The following is a 19,875-nucleotide window of genomic DNA, read 5'->3' as shown; positions in this document are numbered from 1 at the left end:
ATGTTTCCTTTTTGCACCAAGTGAGTTGATTTCTATTGGCTGCTGCTGCTGCTGCTGCTGCTGCGCTTGTCAGTCTTCAAGTATATTGCCAGGTTTATCAGTTATATTCAAGAATGTGTGACATTTTTGTTGTTTTCCTTCACCACAAACAGTTCTGTGGAACAAAGTATGTGTCTATGCTGCTCATCACTTGTCTGCTGCTTCTTTAACCAAACATGCAAATCAGTGGAAATTCAGCCTGCGCTGTTCATCGAGCACAGCAGTAAACAGGACCTGCTGTTCACATTCTGGAGGCAAATCCTAGTCTGCTCATCCAAGGATTTTCATATTTGAAATGTGGAATTTGATGAAATAGTATGTGGTTTTTGCATGCTCATACACTGAAGAGCACTAGCAAAATCTTGAAGTATGGGACAAACAAACTGCATTCAGACCACAACAGCCTATAAATCATAACTCTAAACAGGAAACTATTTTATCAGGTCTGGTATCACAGTCTAGTGTTTACAAAGATAGGAGCATTATAGTCGCTTTAAGTTGTTTCTAAGATTTAATCTGTATTTAACAAACAGAAACATACTGTGCCTCTGGGCTTTATGGGCAAAACCAGCACATTTTTACCTACCACCAAATTGAATTCTGAGTTCACTCATTTTTGTTTTTCTGTTTACGAGTTGGCACAGTATCTCAGAATAAGAGTCTCTAAAGGACATTCAGGCTATGGGTAAAGGAACAAGGAACAGGATCCAGTTAGAGATCCAAGTATTTCTTTACATTCACAAAGTGTGTTTTTTAAAATATTTTACCATTTGCTTTTGAGTTATGACGTTAACTGCATGGAGGACTCAGACACATCAAAATACTGTAAAATTTGTCACAGTAGGTACAAACAACTACCATGGCTTGAGGCTGAAGCTAATGCAGAACTACCTTAAAGTGCAATGACACTGACGGTCACTAGATGTTAGCTCCCTCTAATAAGTGTACTGGAGGTCATTTTGGAAATTACTGCTCTGTTAGTAACATTTCTGAAGAGACAGTGACACTTGCTCGCTGCTCTCCCAGCTCTGGTGTTGTGTTGAAGTTGTTGCCTTAACCTGCACCAACCCTTATCCCCAACCTCAACCAGTTATCTCTGCTATCCCTATACCTAACAACAAATTAAGCCTAAACTCCAACCATGGAGGCGGCGCTAAGGGAAACATAATTCTAACAGGAAGGGAAAACTATTCGAGGGAACAGATTTCGAGACTAGACTCACACTGAGTCGCACTATTGTCACAACATTTCTGTATATTTAATGTTACTTGATTATGATACCTGCCGTATTAGTACAATTTAGCTAAAGTAGCTAATGTTAGCCCACTTAAGCTAGCGTTCCCTGCAGTCCGAGGTAGTGTGGCATATTTCCAGAGCATGAAAGGCAACACCTGGTCCTGGCTCAAAATGAAAAAGATGGTGCTGACAATGACCGACTCTGAGCTTCAAACTGGCTCCAGCGTAAACCAACGTGTGACATCAGACCTCGCTACGCCCATCTTTGTATACAGTTTATGTGTTGTGCATGCCAGCTCACTGTCACACTGTACTGACTTACTAGGACACTTGAATAGAATGGAGCCATTGTTAGTAAGACGTGTTTTTCCTGGTATGGCGAGTCAAAATTAAGTGAAAAAGACCAATAAATTATCAAATAAGGAGGCTTGTGTAGCCTTGGCAGAGGTCTGTGCTCTCTGAGAGTCTTCTAGTTTTACCTACAGTATGTGAATCATTTCTTATGTTTTTATCTTTTGAAACTCACTGCATTGCTGTGTTCTGTCTTTCTTTTGCCAAGAAGAAAAAAAATAACTTGGCTTTCTAGCTTTCTAGTGAGCCTGGAAACCCTCTGCCCCCTGATACGCTCCACTACAGTCTGCCAGACCTCTTTTGATCAGAGCTCTTCCCTGTTTCATGTGTCAGCCTCTGCAATGCATCAGTACTTTGAAATTCTGGTCAGTTTCTTTGTGTGGCAGACTTTCATTTCTTATAATAATAACAGCCTGTCTTTTCTCTGTCGTGAGCTGACACTTAACTGCTGTGATGCAGAGTTTCTTGAAGTTAGACATTTGATAATCCCTTTTTGCAGTGAACATTTCTGTCATGAATTTTCTGTCAATAGTTTTTTATTCTTAAAAGAAAAAGAAAAGGTCTTTGGGAGAGTATCAGAAAAGCTCATTTTCCTCTCAGCGCCTGGAGGGGTGTATCCCTGTCTGATTTGAGACAGGTGTCTACATGTCATGGGCAGACAGCATATTATTAGCAGCGGCAGTGATGAGTAAGGACCAGAGTATTTGCAGCTATGTTTACATGCTGTCTAATGTGCTGCAGCTGAGCACCTAATTACCTATCTAGCCAGCAAACTGACGTTATCAGTGCATTTTTCCCCCGTTGAATGTTTGTTTGTTTAGTGACTCGTTCAACAAGTTGAGGTGCAGGACAAGACGTGTTTTCATGTTTATAAGTTAGATAAGAAGGAAAGTTTAGCAGGAAAGCTAATGTGGGTTGTTGTTCAGAGTCTGTGGCTCTTGTGTTGTGTAGCAGGATGCTACCAGGCTCAGTGTGACCGTCTGCTCTGCCTGTGACTGAACTCCACGTTATCACTATTATATAGCATCATATAGTGCATATCATCTCATGCGACAGTTATTCAAAAGGTCACACAGTGTGTAGCGTGAGTTGAACCCCCTCGGTCTGTAATGATTAACTATCACAGCAGCGGTGTCCTTGTCTTAAACAGTTCAATCAACCATCATAAAGTAAGGTGTCTTGTGATGCTGTCGACGTAGTGACGCACAGCCGATAGGCTTGTTAAGACCGACGCTGATAAGGCATGCAAAGAATTGGAGCAACGTCCAAGAGCTTCACTGTGAAACAAGAAATCTACTGAGGGGAAATGTGAGAGAAAATTGTTGCCCAACTTCTCTCAAACACAAACACAAAACTCTGTGAATTATTACATTATTTATATATGTGTTACCGCCAGTCTTTTTGATAGGATATTAAAAGGAACAATTGGACGGTTTGTAAAATATGCTTATTCACTTTCTTGCCAAGAGTTAGATGAGAAAGAAGTCTTGTCATCACTGTGAGGTCTTCGGGCAACCAGCTGAGTCTCAAAAAAGTTGACCGATTGGCTAGTACATAACCTCCTGTAAAAACCACAACTCTCATTTTTACACTTAAATTCTTGTATGGATTAAAACAACGAGATATAACTTGTTCATTAGTGAGCTTCAGAGGTGTTGGTAGGTGGATTTGTTACCTTTGGACGGAGTCAAGCTAGCTGTTTCCAACTGCTTCCAGTCTTTGTGTTAAGCTAAGCTAACTGTCTCCTGGCAATAGCATTATATTTACCGTACAGATATGAGAGTGGCATCAATCTTCTCATCTAACTGTCTGCCATAAAGCTAATAAGCGTCTTTCCCAAAATATCAAACTATTGCTTGAACATTTCAAACAGTTATTTCTGTAACCTTTAGCTACTGCACTCATTTAAATTTCTAAACTGCATAAACAGAATTTGAACTGAACTCAAACCTCATAGAGGTGCAGCTTTATCTTACTGGTGAGGTTGTGTACAGGAAAAGCTCCATGAAAAATAAAACTGTGTGTACAAGTTTAAGATTAAATCATTTTAAGACTATACGGAAAATGTCTGACCTTTAGTGTGACCAGATATCTTTGTATTTTATGTCTTCGTTAAACAGGAAGGTGCTGTACTAAACCCACACCTTCCAGCTCATACTGAGTGACTGAGTGATACTCGCTACGGTAAGTAACCAAACTCATGCAAACAGAGGATGAAGTGCCTTCAGTTTAATTGGATGATAATTACTGAGGGACACACACACACACACTTACTGCACTTGCAACCTGAGTACTGCAAAGAATTTTGTAAATGCAAGAGCTATGACAAGATTTTTTGCGACTGGACAGCATTAAAACACAACCAAACCTAAAACTGGCAATCACACTTCCACAGAAATAATGCAGCTGCTATCATATATTTCAAAACTGAAATAGAGAGTCTGCATTTCAGTCACTTGTCAATAGAAGCCTAGTTTCCTTTTCAAAGACTCCTCCTCTCACCAGTGATTTCTTAAAAAGTGATGAGACAATTGCATATTTTCTGACAAATTACAAGTGATTAATGCAGACAGACAAAAGCAGATTTAGGTCTTGACTCTGCAAATGTTTGCAGCTTAAACAGCTTCAGATGATGAAGAACGATAAGAGCAGGAGGAGACGACTCAGTGCAGGAGCAGTACGCCATCTAATGGACCCACACAGTACTTTCATACTTAGTTTATGTGTTTCTTGTGAATTGATGACACTGATAGATTCCCAAAGTTTCTGAGTCAGAGAAACAGGTCTGACAACACAGCTTTTTCTGCTAGAGGCTCTCTGCAGGATTATGTAACTGTGCTGTAGCTGTATGTAGAAGTCAACACAGCAGGTACAAGTTAACAGTCTGCCAGTTTTATGTATCTCACCAAATTACATTATGAACTCCAGTTTTGGTGATTTTCCTGTTGCATCTCCAGGTAAAGAGATGACACAATCACAGCTAGTCTGACAAAACTCAAAAATTCTGATCGATAAAGCTAAAAGGGTTTTAGGGTAGAAATATGTTATGATATTTATCAAAGAATCAAAAAAAGTCATTCCTATTTTATGAATCCAAACCTTTTCCAAAAAAAAGACTATTTGTTACTCATTTAGACACGAGAACAGGTGACTACAGTAGACCAGTATAAGTAACTTAAAAATGAAACAATTATAGAGAAATGATCGACAATCATACTGAATTATAACCCAGACCTGTTTTGGAGACATTCAGTTTTTACTGTCTATCAAGTGACTGGTTTGAATCTGCAGACTGGAAGACTGAAGTTATGCTCTCTCCATTTAACAAATGCGTTTGAGCAAAGCGAAGAAGGGCACTTAAACTCAGAGAAAATGAAACATAAAATTTAAAGCAAACTCAAAACAAATCCCGGTCAAGAGTTCAACAGGAAGAAAACAGAGTGGAGTCTGCACACTGGAATATAAATTTACTGACAGATGTGACGCAGTATTCCTCTTCTCATTCTGAAAATGTTGTGCGTGTGTGCGAGAGAAAGGGGGTCAGGCAGAAAACAGAGATAAAAGCAAACAAAAGAAATGATAAACATTGTTGATGACTGTTAAGACAAATCCTCGACTCTTCCCCTGAAAATACACAAAAGAAAAGAAAGAGAAAGAAGGAAGAAACGGGATTAGACCATGTCAAACTGTGCAGAGACCGTCTCTATCTGTGTGGGGGGGTTGTAGGAGACAGAATAAAGGAAGCAGATATGGAGGAAGGAAGGAGATAAAGACAGGAGGAGGGATCGGATAAATATTTTGGGGAAATACATTCCATGTTGGTTTGCTCATGAAGCTGAATTACAAACAGCTTTACAGATACACTGCTGCTTACATTACAAAACAATACAGACTGGAAACCACTCATTCTCACACTGAGTACACACAGCTTTACTCTTATGCTAAACACTATTGAGGGTATAATACAGATAGGTGAGTCATTTAATACTATGAGGAACTTCCGAGCAAGTCCTTACAGGAGCACTACAGGAAAAATGATTTCGTATTACAGGAAAAAATGCTGTAAAGCAACACTAACAGACTATTAAATCTAATGATTACATTAATTGTGATATAAAGATCCATGTTGAGTGTCAAATACTTGCTTTATGTCCTTAAATTAATACTGTAGGGATAATACAAGACTTACTTAGTGAAATCAGTGATTTTTCTTTTTCTTCACCAACATTTCCAGGAGGAAAAAAAACTTTAACCCGCACACAGAAACTTTCTCAAGGGAAAGCTGTACAGTGTAAAGACATCCACGGTCTCATTAAGCGCATCTGCCGGTGTATCACAATGTTTAAGTCTGCTGAATAAGTCTTTAAAGACTTCACTCACCGGAGGGGCCGTCGATCCTTTCTCGAGGCTTTTCTTTCAAGAAAAATGCCGCTGAACCGGTCAGTCAGGTAACACTACGGCGGTTATCGCTGTTTTCCATTTTTTATTGCTGCAGGTGAGTTACTTTAGGTTAGACTTCAAACTCTGCAACATGCAGCGCTGCATGGCTCCGCCGTAACTGTGACGTTTGCGAACGGGTCACATGATAGGAAGTGTAGCTCCGGGACGTAAACAACTCCCGCCGGCCACGAGGTCTGCTGCTCCAGCTGCATCTTTACTGCCAAACACTGACCTGGCTGCTGTCACAGAGAGAAGAAGGACACGACACCTCACAGACACTCAGTCCCGCTGATTGTTTGTTTGTTTATGTGTAATTTATTTACTCATTTAGGTCAAATAGGTTTGTGAATCTGTTGTTTATTTTGTTGTATGTTGACCTTCTCGCTGCTATTTATGGACTTGCTTAATGAGTCTATCTATCTACTTAAGTAAACGTGCCAATACAATAACATGAAATTACTCCATCATTAAGTCCTGCATTTAGCATTTTAAGTTAAAGTTTTCACTAAAGTATTGTATCAGCAAAATGTATTTAAAGTGTCAAAAGTGAAAGTACTTATTATAAAGGGCAGCCCTTTCCAGAATGTTGTATTATTGCAATATATTATAATACTGGATTAGTATTAATTACATGTGTTAATGTGTAAGCAGCATTTAATCAGGAGGCCTCTTGAGATACATTATCTCTTTGACCAGAGAGACCTGATCAAGATAGTGTAGAGTAACAAACAAAGAGACATACAAAAAAATTACCATATAGTTGGGGCTGCAGCTAATGATTACTTTCATTATAGACTAATCTGTTGATTATTGATTCTTGATTATTCGTTTGGTCTGTAAAATGTTAGAAAATGGTGTAAAATGTTGATCACTGCTTCCCAGAGTCCAAGGTGACGTCCTCAAATGTCTTCTTTTGTCCCGACTAACAGCCCACAACCCAGAGATGTTCAGTTTATTACCATAGAAGAAGACTAAAGAGTTTTCCAGTCTTCACTGGAACATCAGATTATTTTAAGTGTCTTAGTACTGAGGTTACATTCAGGCCAAAGTCAGTGCAGCCAGACCACACACTCATCCAGTCCATGTCGTACTGGCTCTGACCTTTTTGGGTAATCCTCACCATCAAACCGTGTCTCTGGAGCCTGAGTCATCTAACGTGCTAAACTGTGTGACAAGACATCAGACAGCAGTTTTGGGTGTGTGCTGGGTGGTTTCCTGATTACTGGCTGGTTTAAAGGTCGGCATAACATTAAGATGAGTAAATGATGACAGCAATGAAGATATGGGAAAAAATAAAATACAATAAATTCAATACAATATTTTGGGGAAATCTTAATTTTATTGTATTTAAAACATTTAAACAATTATGCACTTAACGTCAGTCTGAAGTTGTTTAATTCACACAGAAGAGGTCATATGATGATCATCCAGATTTTTTAAACCATGAATGAACAAAATAAAAAGGGGCAACAAAAGTGACTTTACATTGTCCACTGAGTGTAAACACATTGGACTGTAGCAAAATTACTTTGCCAATATAATATCAATGTTATCTAGTCAGAATATCCTTGATTAGCAGTCAGCTGTGTGTCTTTCAGTCATTGGATCAATTGGAGATGTTGGATGACTAGGGTTTGATGGAGTTCATGTTGAAATAAATGGACCAGAGCAGCTTTATCACATCATAGGGAAGACTTGTGTGTCAAAACTGTACAGAGTGAAAACTACGTTGACTCTGCTATGATTAAAATGTGGTGAACTGCAATGATTCCTCAGGTTTCTGCCGACTATAGTGTCAGGTCTGCAAACATTTATAAAAGGCAGATTTCATTGGCTGAGATTAAATACCTCAGAGGAGCTAAAAAAGCAGAGAAGGAAAACTGGCAAAATATGAGTTGTTTTTTTTTCAAAAGGTCGAGTCTGACGAGTTTTAACCTGTAAGGCAAATACGACCATTTAAAACTGTACCTCACTCGTCGGCTTTAATAATAGCAGTATGTCTAAATCCTCCATATATAACCCTTCTCCACTTTTTATCTCTTTCCTTTGTTACATGGCTGTTTAATATTTCTTGGCGAGAACAACTCTATGAACATTTGTTTTTGTCTCTTTCCACTGAAATTAAACTCAAATAATGAGACTGTTTCTGCCTCTGAAAACTGTTTGTAGAACTAAATCTGTTGAAGTCTCGAGCCGGCAACAAGCAGTGGAAGAAGAGCCAGCCTGTCCAACTATCTGCTCATCAAAACTTCAATCATATTGATTATAAACTTAAAATAAAGACAGGTTTTTTTCATTTTCAAGAGTTCAGTCTATAGACTTCCAGTTTTGTTTTTTTTTTACAGTACATTCCTTCTATTTGCTTCTTGATGTGTTTCTTTAGTTTTTTAATTTAGCAAATCCAGCTTGTGTTGCCAAGGAAGACGTTATTAATACGTCATATTCCACATTTACTTGTACTTTCCAATTAAAGTTGTTTCTTTGTGCAACAGATAACATTAATTTTACATACAGATCTGCAAGTATGCTTACTATACATGCATTACATATATACATACTATACTCTTGTCAGTAATATCACTTGTTTGAGTGCAATCATGAATTTTAAAGTGCTTATGAGGACATTCAGTACATCTGGTCGATTTGGGAAACGTGACATTTATATTTTTACCTTTTAAGCATCAGGCTCAAAAGAAACTTTAGAGGACAAGTTAGTGCAAAAGTTGATTGAGCTTTAGAGCCTTAATCAGCAAAATTACAAGCAGCCAACTTAGCAGGTCAAAGGTCAAAGCAGAGGCAGAAATATCCTACTGTCACTGAAAAGGGACGATAGATGTGCTAAATGAAGAAGTAAGAATCTGAAAGGGGAAACAAGAACTTTTCTTTTCCTGTGTTTGACGTTGGAGTCACTGCTGGTTTTTTATCCACAAGGGTCAGAGTTGTGCCTCCTCCTGGACTCATGAAGTCCCTTCTGTCACTTTGAGTAGTGAGCAAACGGAGACTCTTCATTCATTTTGCCCTGGAGAGATAAAAAAGAACAACAAAAGTGATAAAAGACACAAAAAAGTAATTTATTATACAATGCCTGTCTTTGCAGAGAGTCAGATGCTGCAGTGGCACATTTACAGCAAGAATGTATTTAATGTTTTTATTTGATTTCATCCGTTCTCTATTAAGGGTAACAGGAAGCGTAAGTCTTTGCCATCATACATTAGACAAATTTGATTAAATTTAACATTAAGAACCAACAACAAACAAACTGAGAGAAACTGCTGGAAGAGACAAAAAATGTGTTTACGGCTTTCAAATGTCAACTTGTTGAATGTTAAAATGGTGACCAGAAGACAAATTTGATTCTTGTTGCAGCAGCGACACAAGCAGGGAAAACGAAATATTTCACAAGATACACAAAATAAAACTACCTTAGCTTTTTCTTTGTTTTGTAGGACACAAATCATTTTTATTTGCTTTCATTTTTTAAAATACCCCCCCCCCCTCCCCTCTTCTTTCCGTACTTACTCAGAAAGAAAACTAACTTAACAACTTAACCACAATAACTCACCAACAAACACAAACATCGGCTGTAACATGCACTTTTTCCGGTCTCATCACCCACCACCAAACAAAACCTTATTATCAGACCTGCTCTAATATTCCAGTCCCTCACCCGTGTTTTTAAATGCAATTGTTCTGTCATTTATGAAACCTGCGAGTTATCTGCTCATCATCACCTGCTCAGTTTGCAAAATCTGCTGTTAGTACCCACATATTGTTGGCATGTACTGTGCTGGCTGCAGTGTACTGCATGTCCATATGTAGAACGCTCTGTTGTAATATCTTAAAACTTTTTACAGCAGCTACAGCCGTGCATGCAGCAATAAAGATTTATAGATAGCTGGTGACTGTAGTAATATTCTATATCATCACTTTTTGACACGTTGGAGCCCTGATGGTTGATAATACTGTCACCTGATAGGACACCTGAGGACTCCAGGACACTAATGGACTGCTAATAATGAGCATTCATTTCTGAAGAAAGTGCTTAGTCACAACACTCTCACCACACCACACTCTGTCCTACTTCTGAGACTTTTTCTCACACTGAGAATCCAGTCAGGCTTCCTGTTTACGTAAAAGAATGAGCAGCAAACCACTGCCTTCAGTGCTGAAGGGAAGTGACACATGACGGTTGTGTGTGTGTGTGTTTTAAATGCCAGCCTTCATCCACTGCCATGCTTGAAAGTTCAATTCCCTGTGAAGCTCATCAGGTAGAGCAAGAGTCACAGTTTGGTCAGATTTTATTATATTCTGCTGTGGATACATCACAGTCCCCAGTCCAGTGTCGGCCTCTGCTGGTGGGAATATCATGGATAAAATCACACACAAGACAGTGCTAAAGATCACTAGACTCTTGTTATATCATTGATTATTGTGAACTTCAATTTTTTTGTATCTACAAACTCTGATCCTGGTCCTTAGTCTCGTTGTGTCCTTGGTGTTCATCACTGTAGGAGCTGATATGTGAAGCTAAATGTGGTTGCAATTGCAGGAAATCTTCAAGCGTTCCGGCAGTTTATACAAAATTCTACAAAAATGTAGCAACCAATTATAGAAAAATTGCATGACATACAAAAAAATAACACAAAACAAATCAGTAACTTTTTTCTGCCTCCTCCTATATTTATATAGTGGAATATCTTTTCATGATTTACAGTTGAAAAAACTCCTTATTTATCTTCACTGACCCTTTATGCAGCCCCTCAGTTCAGCCTCTGTTTGTAAAGCTCCTGACTCTTTAAGGCCCCCCTCCCAATGTTCTGATTGGCCAGCTTGGCAGCTTCTGCCGACTGTGGAGGCTATGTCAACAAACCATGAAACAAACTAAAGTAGTAGGATTTGACCACTTTTTCTCATTCTTTAATTGAAATGTCAACTTCTCAAATACATTGTTACATGTTTAAGGCGGAATCTGATCTGAAATATGAGAGTGGACGATGCAAACAACATATGGACAAACTTTAGCAACAACCTTAGCAACCAAGGCTACGCAACGGACAGCCATTTATGAGCATGCATGACGAGCCGACGCCAGCTCATCGACAAGGTAGAAAAAAACCTGTTGCACACGAAGTGTTCAGGGCAGGTTGAAGCCCTGGCTTTTGACTCGCAGGGAGCATTTCTACATACGTTAACAACAAGTTTTGGAACTTTGACCACAGATTTAACATTGATATCTAAAATCATAACAGCATATAAATAACAGAAAACCAGAAAGAGCATTATATGTCCCTTGTAAAGTCTAGAAATGGGCATGGTGTGTGAGGCACTCTGGGTAAAAATATCAGCTTCATGTTTTCTAGCTCACCATCGGCACATCGTCAAGCCTCTCGAAGTTGGACCTCCGTGATTGAGTACATTTCACCATGGCCACCACCAGCATAAGGACAAGAACGATGCAGAAGATGCAGATGACAGCCACGAGGCCGGGATTTTCCACCAAGTCGCCTTTTTCCCACTCATGTGGAAGAGCTGAGGGTGACACAAACAAAAACTTTACCTTCCTACATAATCAACAAACTGGATAAACTACATTTTGCCTTTCAGAAAAGATCAGTCTTGCAGAAGAAAGAAGGTGCAAGTTTTCTTGCTGGAGGAACTCAAAAAAGTGAAAAGTATATTACAACCAAGGGGAAATTTACACAATTGACACAGCAGTTTGTTTCAGCTGAATATTTTGTTGCTATAGCAACCTCCTCTGGCATAATTTCATAGCAGTTGCTGTTTAACTGTTAGCTTACATCTCATCAGATCTGTGGCCATCTTTTATACTAACATGCCCTTGTTGGAGCATTGTCTGTTTATTATCTTCTTGTTTTAGCTGTTAAGTGCTTGTTTGTGTGTGTATTGTCATGCTGCCTCATCAACACTTCAGCAGTAAAACCCTGTGTATCACAGTGCAGTTCACACTAATGTTGGCAGAACTGGTTTCAGGTACTTTGCACCTTTTCAATACAATGAACTGCAAACTGCCCTCAAACTTGAGTCTTACATTCCTCTCGGAGATTTTCAAGCTTTATTGTCTAATGTTTTTTTATGATTCTTGTAACTGTTTTTATTGATTCCTTGTTAATTGTGTAGTTGTATTGTTTCTGTCTGCTGATTGTGTTCTTGTCTTACGAATGTGTCTTGTTCTCAGGTCTCTCTTGAAAAAGAGATCTTAATCTCAATGAGACTCCCTCTTTAAATAAAGATTAAATTTAGCCAAGTAGAATGATAATTGAATCCCCTTTCTTTTTTACTCTTCTCATTCATCTTTACAATACCTTTATGATGTTTTATCATTTCCTGATTTGAGATCACTATCATAAAATGTGCTTTCCAATACTGTTTTCAGTTTCATATTTGCTTTCAGAAAAAACTTTTATTGGAAATGTGCATGACTTGCTGCATGCCACACCTACATGAAACACAAAACACGAAACACACTCTCTTCTCATGAGATTATAGACAGAACAGACAGCTTGTTTTGAAGTCTGGTGGCCAATTTGAAGATCTTCTGCCCCCTAGTTGCCAAAAATCAATGATTGCAGCTTTAAAGTAAATATGTAAACTGCAGCCTGTGAGATACACAGAAATGAAACTCAGCTCAAACACAACGCAAGCACCATTTCACTGTAAATTAAACTTTATCTGCAGTGTTTAGTGTTAAGAAAAGCTTTATGTACAGATTCATTCATTTTATTGTAAGTTATCAACTGTCATGTTTTAGAGATTTTAGATGCTGCACTTTTATTCTTTGATCTGTGATTCAGAATAGAAATAAACCCTCAGCCCCAGCAGTGGTCTGACCTTGGCTGGTTGCGTTTACGGTGGTGGTTGCAGTGACGTTGGGTGATGCAGAGGCTGCTGGGACTGTTGATCTGTGGGAAACTGTCTCGTTGGACGTCTGGTTGGTGGTTGTCGTCTGAGGAAGGGGGCTGGGATGTGTTACCGCAGTCCCGTTTGATGTTTGTAGGGAAGTGGAGGGTGGAGGTGTTGATGACACTTTATCTGAAGTAACTTCAGTGGAAATTTGGTGAGTTGTTGGTGGTTGCGTGTGTGTGATGTCAGAGGTTTTCACTCTTGATGAATTGGTATCATTTTTCCAAACCACACTGGTGAGGTGTTTAGCACTTGTGGTTATCTCTGTCACCTGTGTAGTCGTAGAGGAATTATCTATAAAAGAACAAACAGCATTAAAATCTATAAACAGCACCCACAGCTGATCAAGATAAATCTGCTGGAGAGTCTGTAGGCTTTTTAAAGGTAGAAAACAAAAGTAATTAACTTAAAGTGTAGCTGGGAATCATGGGCTCATCTCCACTTTAGAGTAAATGTATTTGTTCACGACAAACCACACAGTACTGAACTTGGTCAAGACAGCTACAGCTGATAAAATCTGCCACCAACTGATGACATTTCAAAACCGACGGTGCAGCTAGAAATGAGAAGTCTACTTTCATCTACCACTATCTGAGTGAGGCGTCGACTGTTTCAGCTATTACTAAGAATTTCGAGTGGTAAATCTGCCATCGTCATCATTTAGCTACATACATGTGTTGTGCCAGAACGTAAAGCTTGATATGAATAGCAACTGTATCTAAGTAGGGATGATTAGCAAAGTTAAGGATAAAACACAGCCCAAAAGTTAATCTATAATGATGTCTATCGATCAAAAATACATAAATTCATCAGAGGCTATAATTCGAGTTTTTGGATCCTGATAGTATTTAAAGGTCAAAGTTTTAATCCACAGTAGATCACTGAGGTGTACAATTTAGATGCAGTCAGAAACATTTTGGCTTGCTCCAGTTGGTTTCAGATTATACAATTATGTGTTTTTTAGGTACATTTTGTTCGAGATTTTGCAGATTTAATCCAAATCTGTTGTTTGTTTTCTATGGAGCCCAGGAAAGGCCACAGAGAAAAAAAATACCAAATTTGTGTTCTCAATTTAATAATTCATGCTCTCAATTTAACAGATTTCACCCTCATGCCATTCTCTCATCCACCGTACACCCTCACCATGGATCTGCTTGGATTTAATAACGTTTTATTTTGATCTTGCACTAAGATATGTGGATATACTTTAAGCACAACACTGTGTTATCTCTGAGAGCCCTTATAATATTAGGGATAACAGACTTTTTCTCCATAAACACTTAAATGCTCCTGCGGATGTCATTCAGTTCATAAAAACTCAGCTTCAGGGTTGTAGACTTGGATGTATTATCCATCCATCTATTTTCCATCCTGCTGCTTATCCTCTAGAGCATTGGTAGGCAAATAGCAGCCGTGGGCCAAATCCGGCCCTCCAACAAAAACATTTGGCTCTGTAACAAAAGCTGAAGTTTTCCCTCCTATAGCTCACATCAAATCTTCAACATGACTCTTCATAAATCTACAGTAGATGAAGATGTGAACACAAGGCTTGTATAAATCCCAATAAGTATGACCTTGTAACATCTCATTAACTTACCAGATGAATAACACAGGTAAATGATAATTTGGCCAATCTGATCAGAAAAGATTTGTGTCAATAACAATATTTTGAAGTCATGAAGAGGCCCACTGTTTATTATGTATGGATATGGGTTTTTATTCAAGAATATATTTATCAAATTTTTCATATACGACACAGAACAAAACAGCTCAGACATGGCATGACGAATAAAACGAGTAGGTAAGAATAAGAAATAAAAGTAACAACAGTGGCTATTATATCCATCCCCTACAACAGAGAAAGGCAACATCAAGTAAATAAATATACAAACAAAAGTTACAGGAAAACTGGTTTTGCAGTAAAAGAAGGTACAGAAACAGGCTAAGCTAGTTTAGGAAACCCTTTCTGATTTGGAAGATGACAGTGTAGGTCCAAAATATTCTAAGTAAAGGTACCAAACTTTACAGAAAGCATCCACTGAGGAGTGAAGCATACATGAGATGTATTCATTGGGGATACACTCCATTATAAGATTGTGCCTTGAAGTGTTTGTTGGAGCAACATCCTTGATCCAAAAGAACAAAACATTCTTCCTAACAGCAAAAGTCAATAAATTAAATAACCTCTTGTGTTTGATATTTATAATACGACCATCTGTAAGACCAAGTAGGAGGCACATAGGGTCTACCTCCATTGTAACACCAAAAATAACACACAATTCATCCATAATACCAAACCAAGAGCTTTGTGGCTTTACATATGAACAGAAACAGTGAATATAGCAGAGTGGAGACGCATCAGCATCCTTTTTTTTTTTAGAACAGGTGTGATATGTGTGCAATGTACAAATCCGAACGGAGTAGATTTGGTTTGATTACAGATAGATATTTCCATAGCATGTATCGGTACTTCCTGCCAGTCTAGGTCGTTAATAGAGATGCCCAAGTCTCTCTCCAAGGCTTGCTTCGTAGCTTGGGAAGTTAGAGACGAGTTGGAAATTAGGGATCTATAAAATACACTAATGCGTTTCTTGGATACTTGTGAAGACAAGGCCCTCTCTACATGTGAGGTGGCACTATTGGTTGTTAAAGTGGTATCTTTAGTGATGAAGTGTCTGATTTATAAGTATCTAAAAAATTCACATTTCTGTGAGCCAGATCACTGCTGTAGGTACTGAAAGTATAGTAAAGTCTAGATCCCCTGGCTCTGTTCTGGTCTTGACAGCCTGGCAGAAAGTCTGGGTCATCCAGAATAGGAGTAAGAGTGGATGTTAACTGAGCATGACTGTTTTGTCAAGTTCACCATTACACTTTGAACCCTCAACCTTCAAGGATGACAAGCCCTTAAAGGGGACATATTATGCTTTTGTGATCTTCTGTTATTTATATACTGTTATGATGTTGGATATCTACTGTATGTTCAACATGATCAAAGTTCCAAAACTTGAGGTGAAGGTATGTAGAAATGTTTCCTGCAAGTCAAAAGTCAGGGCCTCAACCTGCTCTGAATGCTTCGTTTCTGACATTTCTTTCTACACACATGCCCATAAACAGCTGCCCATTGTGTAGCCTTGGTTGCTAAGGTTGTTCCAGTGTGTTTTTTGTCCACTCTCGTATTACGGATGTATTTGAGAAGTTGACATTTCGAGTAAAGAATGAGAAGAAGTAGTGAAATCCTACTGCTATAGTGTGTTGCATGGTTTGTTGACAAAGCCTCTGGAGCCAGTGGATGTGTCCTGAGGGGCAGCTTACAAGAGCTGGCCAATCAGAACAGAGTGGACTCATCGGGAGGGGGGCCTTAAAGAGACAGGAGCTAAGGCAGCCTGTTTCAGATGGAGGCTGGACTGCATAAAGGGTTAGTAAAGATAAAAAAGGAGTTTTTTGGCTGGAACGGCCACGGACCAGCCCTATATAGGTGGTTGTCCCTGGGTGAGTGAGTGATGAAGTTACACTATTGGTTGGCCAGACGAGTAGAGGAGTTTCCCCATTGGCCGTTGCTCTTTCAAAATGAATCGGCGTGAGATGATGGAAGTGGAAGACAGCAGCAGAATGCAGAGCGACTGTGTTTCTGCTCCGAGCTCTGACACTCTCAGCTCCGGTGTTAAATGCAGTGAAGTCGGCTAAACTCCTGTTTAAACAGACATATACCAGTGTCTCTGCCGTCTCCTCCTCTACCAGCTGGCAGCGCTGTCAGCAGTTGGCAGGAGAGACGCGAGGAGAAGCTTTTTGTTTCTTTTGACGGTTTAACATCACAAATGATGAACAACAGCAGTAAAACACGAGTCTTGCAGGTAAAACATGTGACTCATGTAGCTGTTATATCAGTTTAGTGCAGGCTGCTCTGCAGTTGCGTTTGATTTGACTGTAACTGCGGTAATTGGGCGAAAAGATAAGCTTCCTGAATTGGCAACCAATGCTGTCAAAACTTTCAGTTACAATTTCCACTGCAGCCCCTCATGCAAGGTGCATAGAGGCATGAGGGACATCCACAGATAGAAACTGATGAAAGAGCTAATTAGAATAGTTAGAATAAGAAATAAAATAAATTCTCTTTCAAATCAAACATCCCAAGATATGAGTGCATTTATAACCGTTTCTCTTTTTACTCAAACGAAGCTTCACCGTGTCATGTGATGCTACTTCAGTACATTTTAACAACAAATATTACTGGAACCACTACAGAAAATTGCAGATGAACATTGAATATCCAGGAATTCACATTATAGACACTGACTATCCCTGTAACAAACTGGCCACAATTTGACACATTGATCATACACAGTGCAGCCATAATTATGCAAAGATACACCAATAGATATACCATTAAAATATAGACCTGTAAATGTGCATAATATCTCCCCTTTAAAGTGTTCCAAATAAAATCTAATCTATCAAAACAACATATAAATCTGAACATTTACAGTTCCATTAAAACTGTCAAACTCAGATCATTTAATATGATCAGAAGCTCCAGAACAGCTAGTTAATGGAGCTTGGAGTGAGATCGTTTTGTCATGTTTCATCTCTCCTTTTTGTGTCATTAAGACAGTTGAACTTGAGGATCAGATGAGGCTGTTGACTCTGCGGCGTGTTTAATGAAGCAAAAATAACAGTCTGCAGATAGACAGCAGATGGTCAGCTGGCATTGTGAACATGCGCTGAGCATAAAAATGTTTGTAGAAGTAGTAGACGCCACCGTAGGTTCAACTCAGGATCAGTTCCGCAGATCAAATATTTGTTAACACCCAGGTGTGACCTTCCCATTTACTTTAACTTCATCTCCAGTTTACTAGAAGCATATTTCACTTTGACACGACACGACAAACTTATTTTACAGTAACACATACATTTATTGCCTGAATATAAAGGCTTCTGTGTTACTACGAGGCTGTATGTTTTCTAACTTTTAATGTCTCTGATGCCAATATTGCTGTTTTAGATGTAAAAAATTGGAGTAAATACAATATTTTCCTGTGTAGTGAGAGAAAACAGCTGCACCAAACGACTTCAGTGAAACCTGCTGAATCTCCCTCTCATAGCAGGAAGTTTCCTGTTTGCATAACTTTGCATCTTTAAAGATCTTTTAGGCAAATTCTCAAACAAACGTTTAACAGTTTAACAGGTAAAAATGTGAAAAGATGACTTACTCGTACAGACTGTCACTGCAAACAGGGACATCAGCACAGTGAGATGCATCGCTGCAGGCATGTTGAGAAAGGAAAGGGCTGGCGGTCATATCATCAAATTTAACACACACACACACACACACACACACCACACACACACAAACTACATCCTTAACAGCAGGATGTGTTGAATGGCTGAGGAGGAGTGCTCTAAAGGTCTGGTCATTGCATATCAAATCCCTGAAGCTGTTTGGTCAATGTTTGAACACTCTATTTGCCTATAGCTCCGTCCCTGCAGCTGTTAATAAGCAGCTTCAGGCAGAAATGGTTTTATTTCTAAACCGACTACAATAAATTAAAGTGATATTAATGTTCTGCTCTAAACTGTACGAATCCCAAACTGTGCATTGCTTTAATATCTTATTTATTTGCAGTCATTTTTATCCTCTTGTTCAATCTGTATTTTTATCTCCTATTTTTACATTTGTAATACTATTTGTCTTCTTTTATCACCTTGTGTTTGTCTCATCTTAATGCCTTTTTTATGTCTTCTGTAAAACCACTTTGAACTGCCTTGTTGTTGAAAGATGTTGCACAAATAAACTTGCCTTTAAAAGTTAAGATTATTATTATATATGTATCATTATAATTTGTATAATCATACGGAGTAATTATCTCAAACTATAACGTTTCTCTTGCAACATTGGACTGGCAGAAATACTTGCAATGATAACACAAATTCTAAGCTAAGATGAGTTTCTTGGGTCTCAAACTTTCCTGTTATTTCCGTGTCACACTGTGAGCCATTAAGTGCAAAGAACTGAACGTCCTCCCTGTGTAAAGAGAATCAAGCTTGTACAAATAAGCATATCAGAAAATGATTTTAGAGTAGAAGAAAAAAAGACTTCCTGGATGGTTTCTCACTTTCCTGATGCAATCTTTATCGCAGACATGAAGTGTTTCGCAGTTTGTAACATCTGTATTTAAAGATTCTACAATGTGCATAACAAATGTGATTTTCATAAAGATGAAGAGTCATAAATATGTATTTATTCTCCACTTGTGTAAAATGTGTAATTAGGATACAAGGTACTGAAAGAACGTCATCACATACTTTGAAAACAGAATTTCTGTTAAATTTGATTATATTATTTGACAATTTTCAAGTCATTTAATTTTCTCATTTCCAAGTTGACAAAACAATAAAACAAATACAGCATTCAGAATTATTTGAAGATCTCTAGATGTATGCTTATTTTTCAATACTTTACACACATTGCAATGCTGATGATATATTTTATGTTGGAGACAACTGGCAGATCATATTTATTGTAAATCTATTATGATATGAACACAGTAGCAGCGCCACAGATGTCAATAAAATAACAAATATATCTAGTGTGTAACTGATTTCTACTTTCAGGTTGACACCGTTTAGTGCAGTTATTTTTTCCAATCATCACATAAACTAATTGATCCTCAAACCTGTCATAACTAAATATACTTTCACATTTATAAATAATCTGCTGGAAATATACATTAGGTTACATTTACAGTCACTAGTGTAAAACTACTGCGCTCTGGGATATGATAAAAATATAAAAAATCTTATATTTTACAACAATCACGTAGCAGATTTTCATTGAGCAGATAATCACAATCATGCGATAATTTTTATAGGTATCTTAAAAGGGATAAGAAG

At 38.3% G+C, this 19,875-nt stretch overlaps 2 protein-coding genes and 1 long non-coding RNA gene across 3 annotated transcripts in view; 1 reads left to right on the top strand and 2 right to left on the bottom strand.

The window, feature by feature from the left end:
- Positions 1-6,156, bottom strand: part of LOC122988383 (cAMP-specific 3',5'-cyclic phosphodiesterase 4D-like) — a 118,010-nt gene extending 111,854 nt beyond the window's left edge. The window contains exon 1 of the mRNA XM_044360642.1: positions 6,007-6,156. The gene's annotated coding sequence lies outside the window, so the exon portion shown is untranslated. The remainder of the gene's footprint in view (positions 1-6,006) is intronic.
- A 105-nt stretch (positions 6,157-6,261) lies between these two features.
- LOC122988393 lies at positions 6,262-8,471 on the top strand. The gene is made up of 2 exons (XR_006404791.1): positions 6,262-6,406; positions 8,236-8,471. It is a non-coding gene; the product is annotated as an uncharacterized LOC122988393 (long non-coding RNA).
- A 528-nt stretch (positions 8,472-8,999) lies between these two features.
- LOC122988389 (mucin-2-like) lies at positions 9,000-18,294 on the bottom strand. Its single transcript, XM_044360653.1, has 4 exons — positions 18,195-18,294; positions 12,916-13,281; positions 11,432-11,595; positions 9,000-9,085 (listed from the first exon to the last, which is right to left on the bottom strand). Exons 1-4 carry the CDS (start codon positions 18,253-18,255, stop codon positions 9,041-9,043), a joined length of 636 nt encoding a protein of 211 aa, XP_044216588.1. The 5' UTR covers positions 18,256-18,294; the 3' UTR covers positions 9,000-9,040.
- Between the last annotated feature and the right edge of the window lie 1,581 nt (positions 18,295-19,875).

The sequence above is a fragment of the Thunnus albacares genome, chromosome 9 (genome assembly GCF_914725855.1).
Source record: "Thunnus albacares chromosome 9, fThuAlb1.1, whole genome shotgun sequence".
In the NCBI taxonomy this organism is placed as follows: domain Eukaryota; kingdom Metazoa; phylum Chordata; class Actinopteri; order Scombriformes; family Scombridae; genus Thunnus; species Thunnus albacares.
Note: the sequence above shows the minus strand (reverse complement) of the source record. Positions and strands in the feature narration are given on the sequence as shown.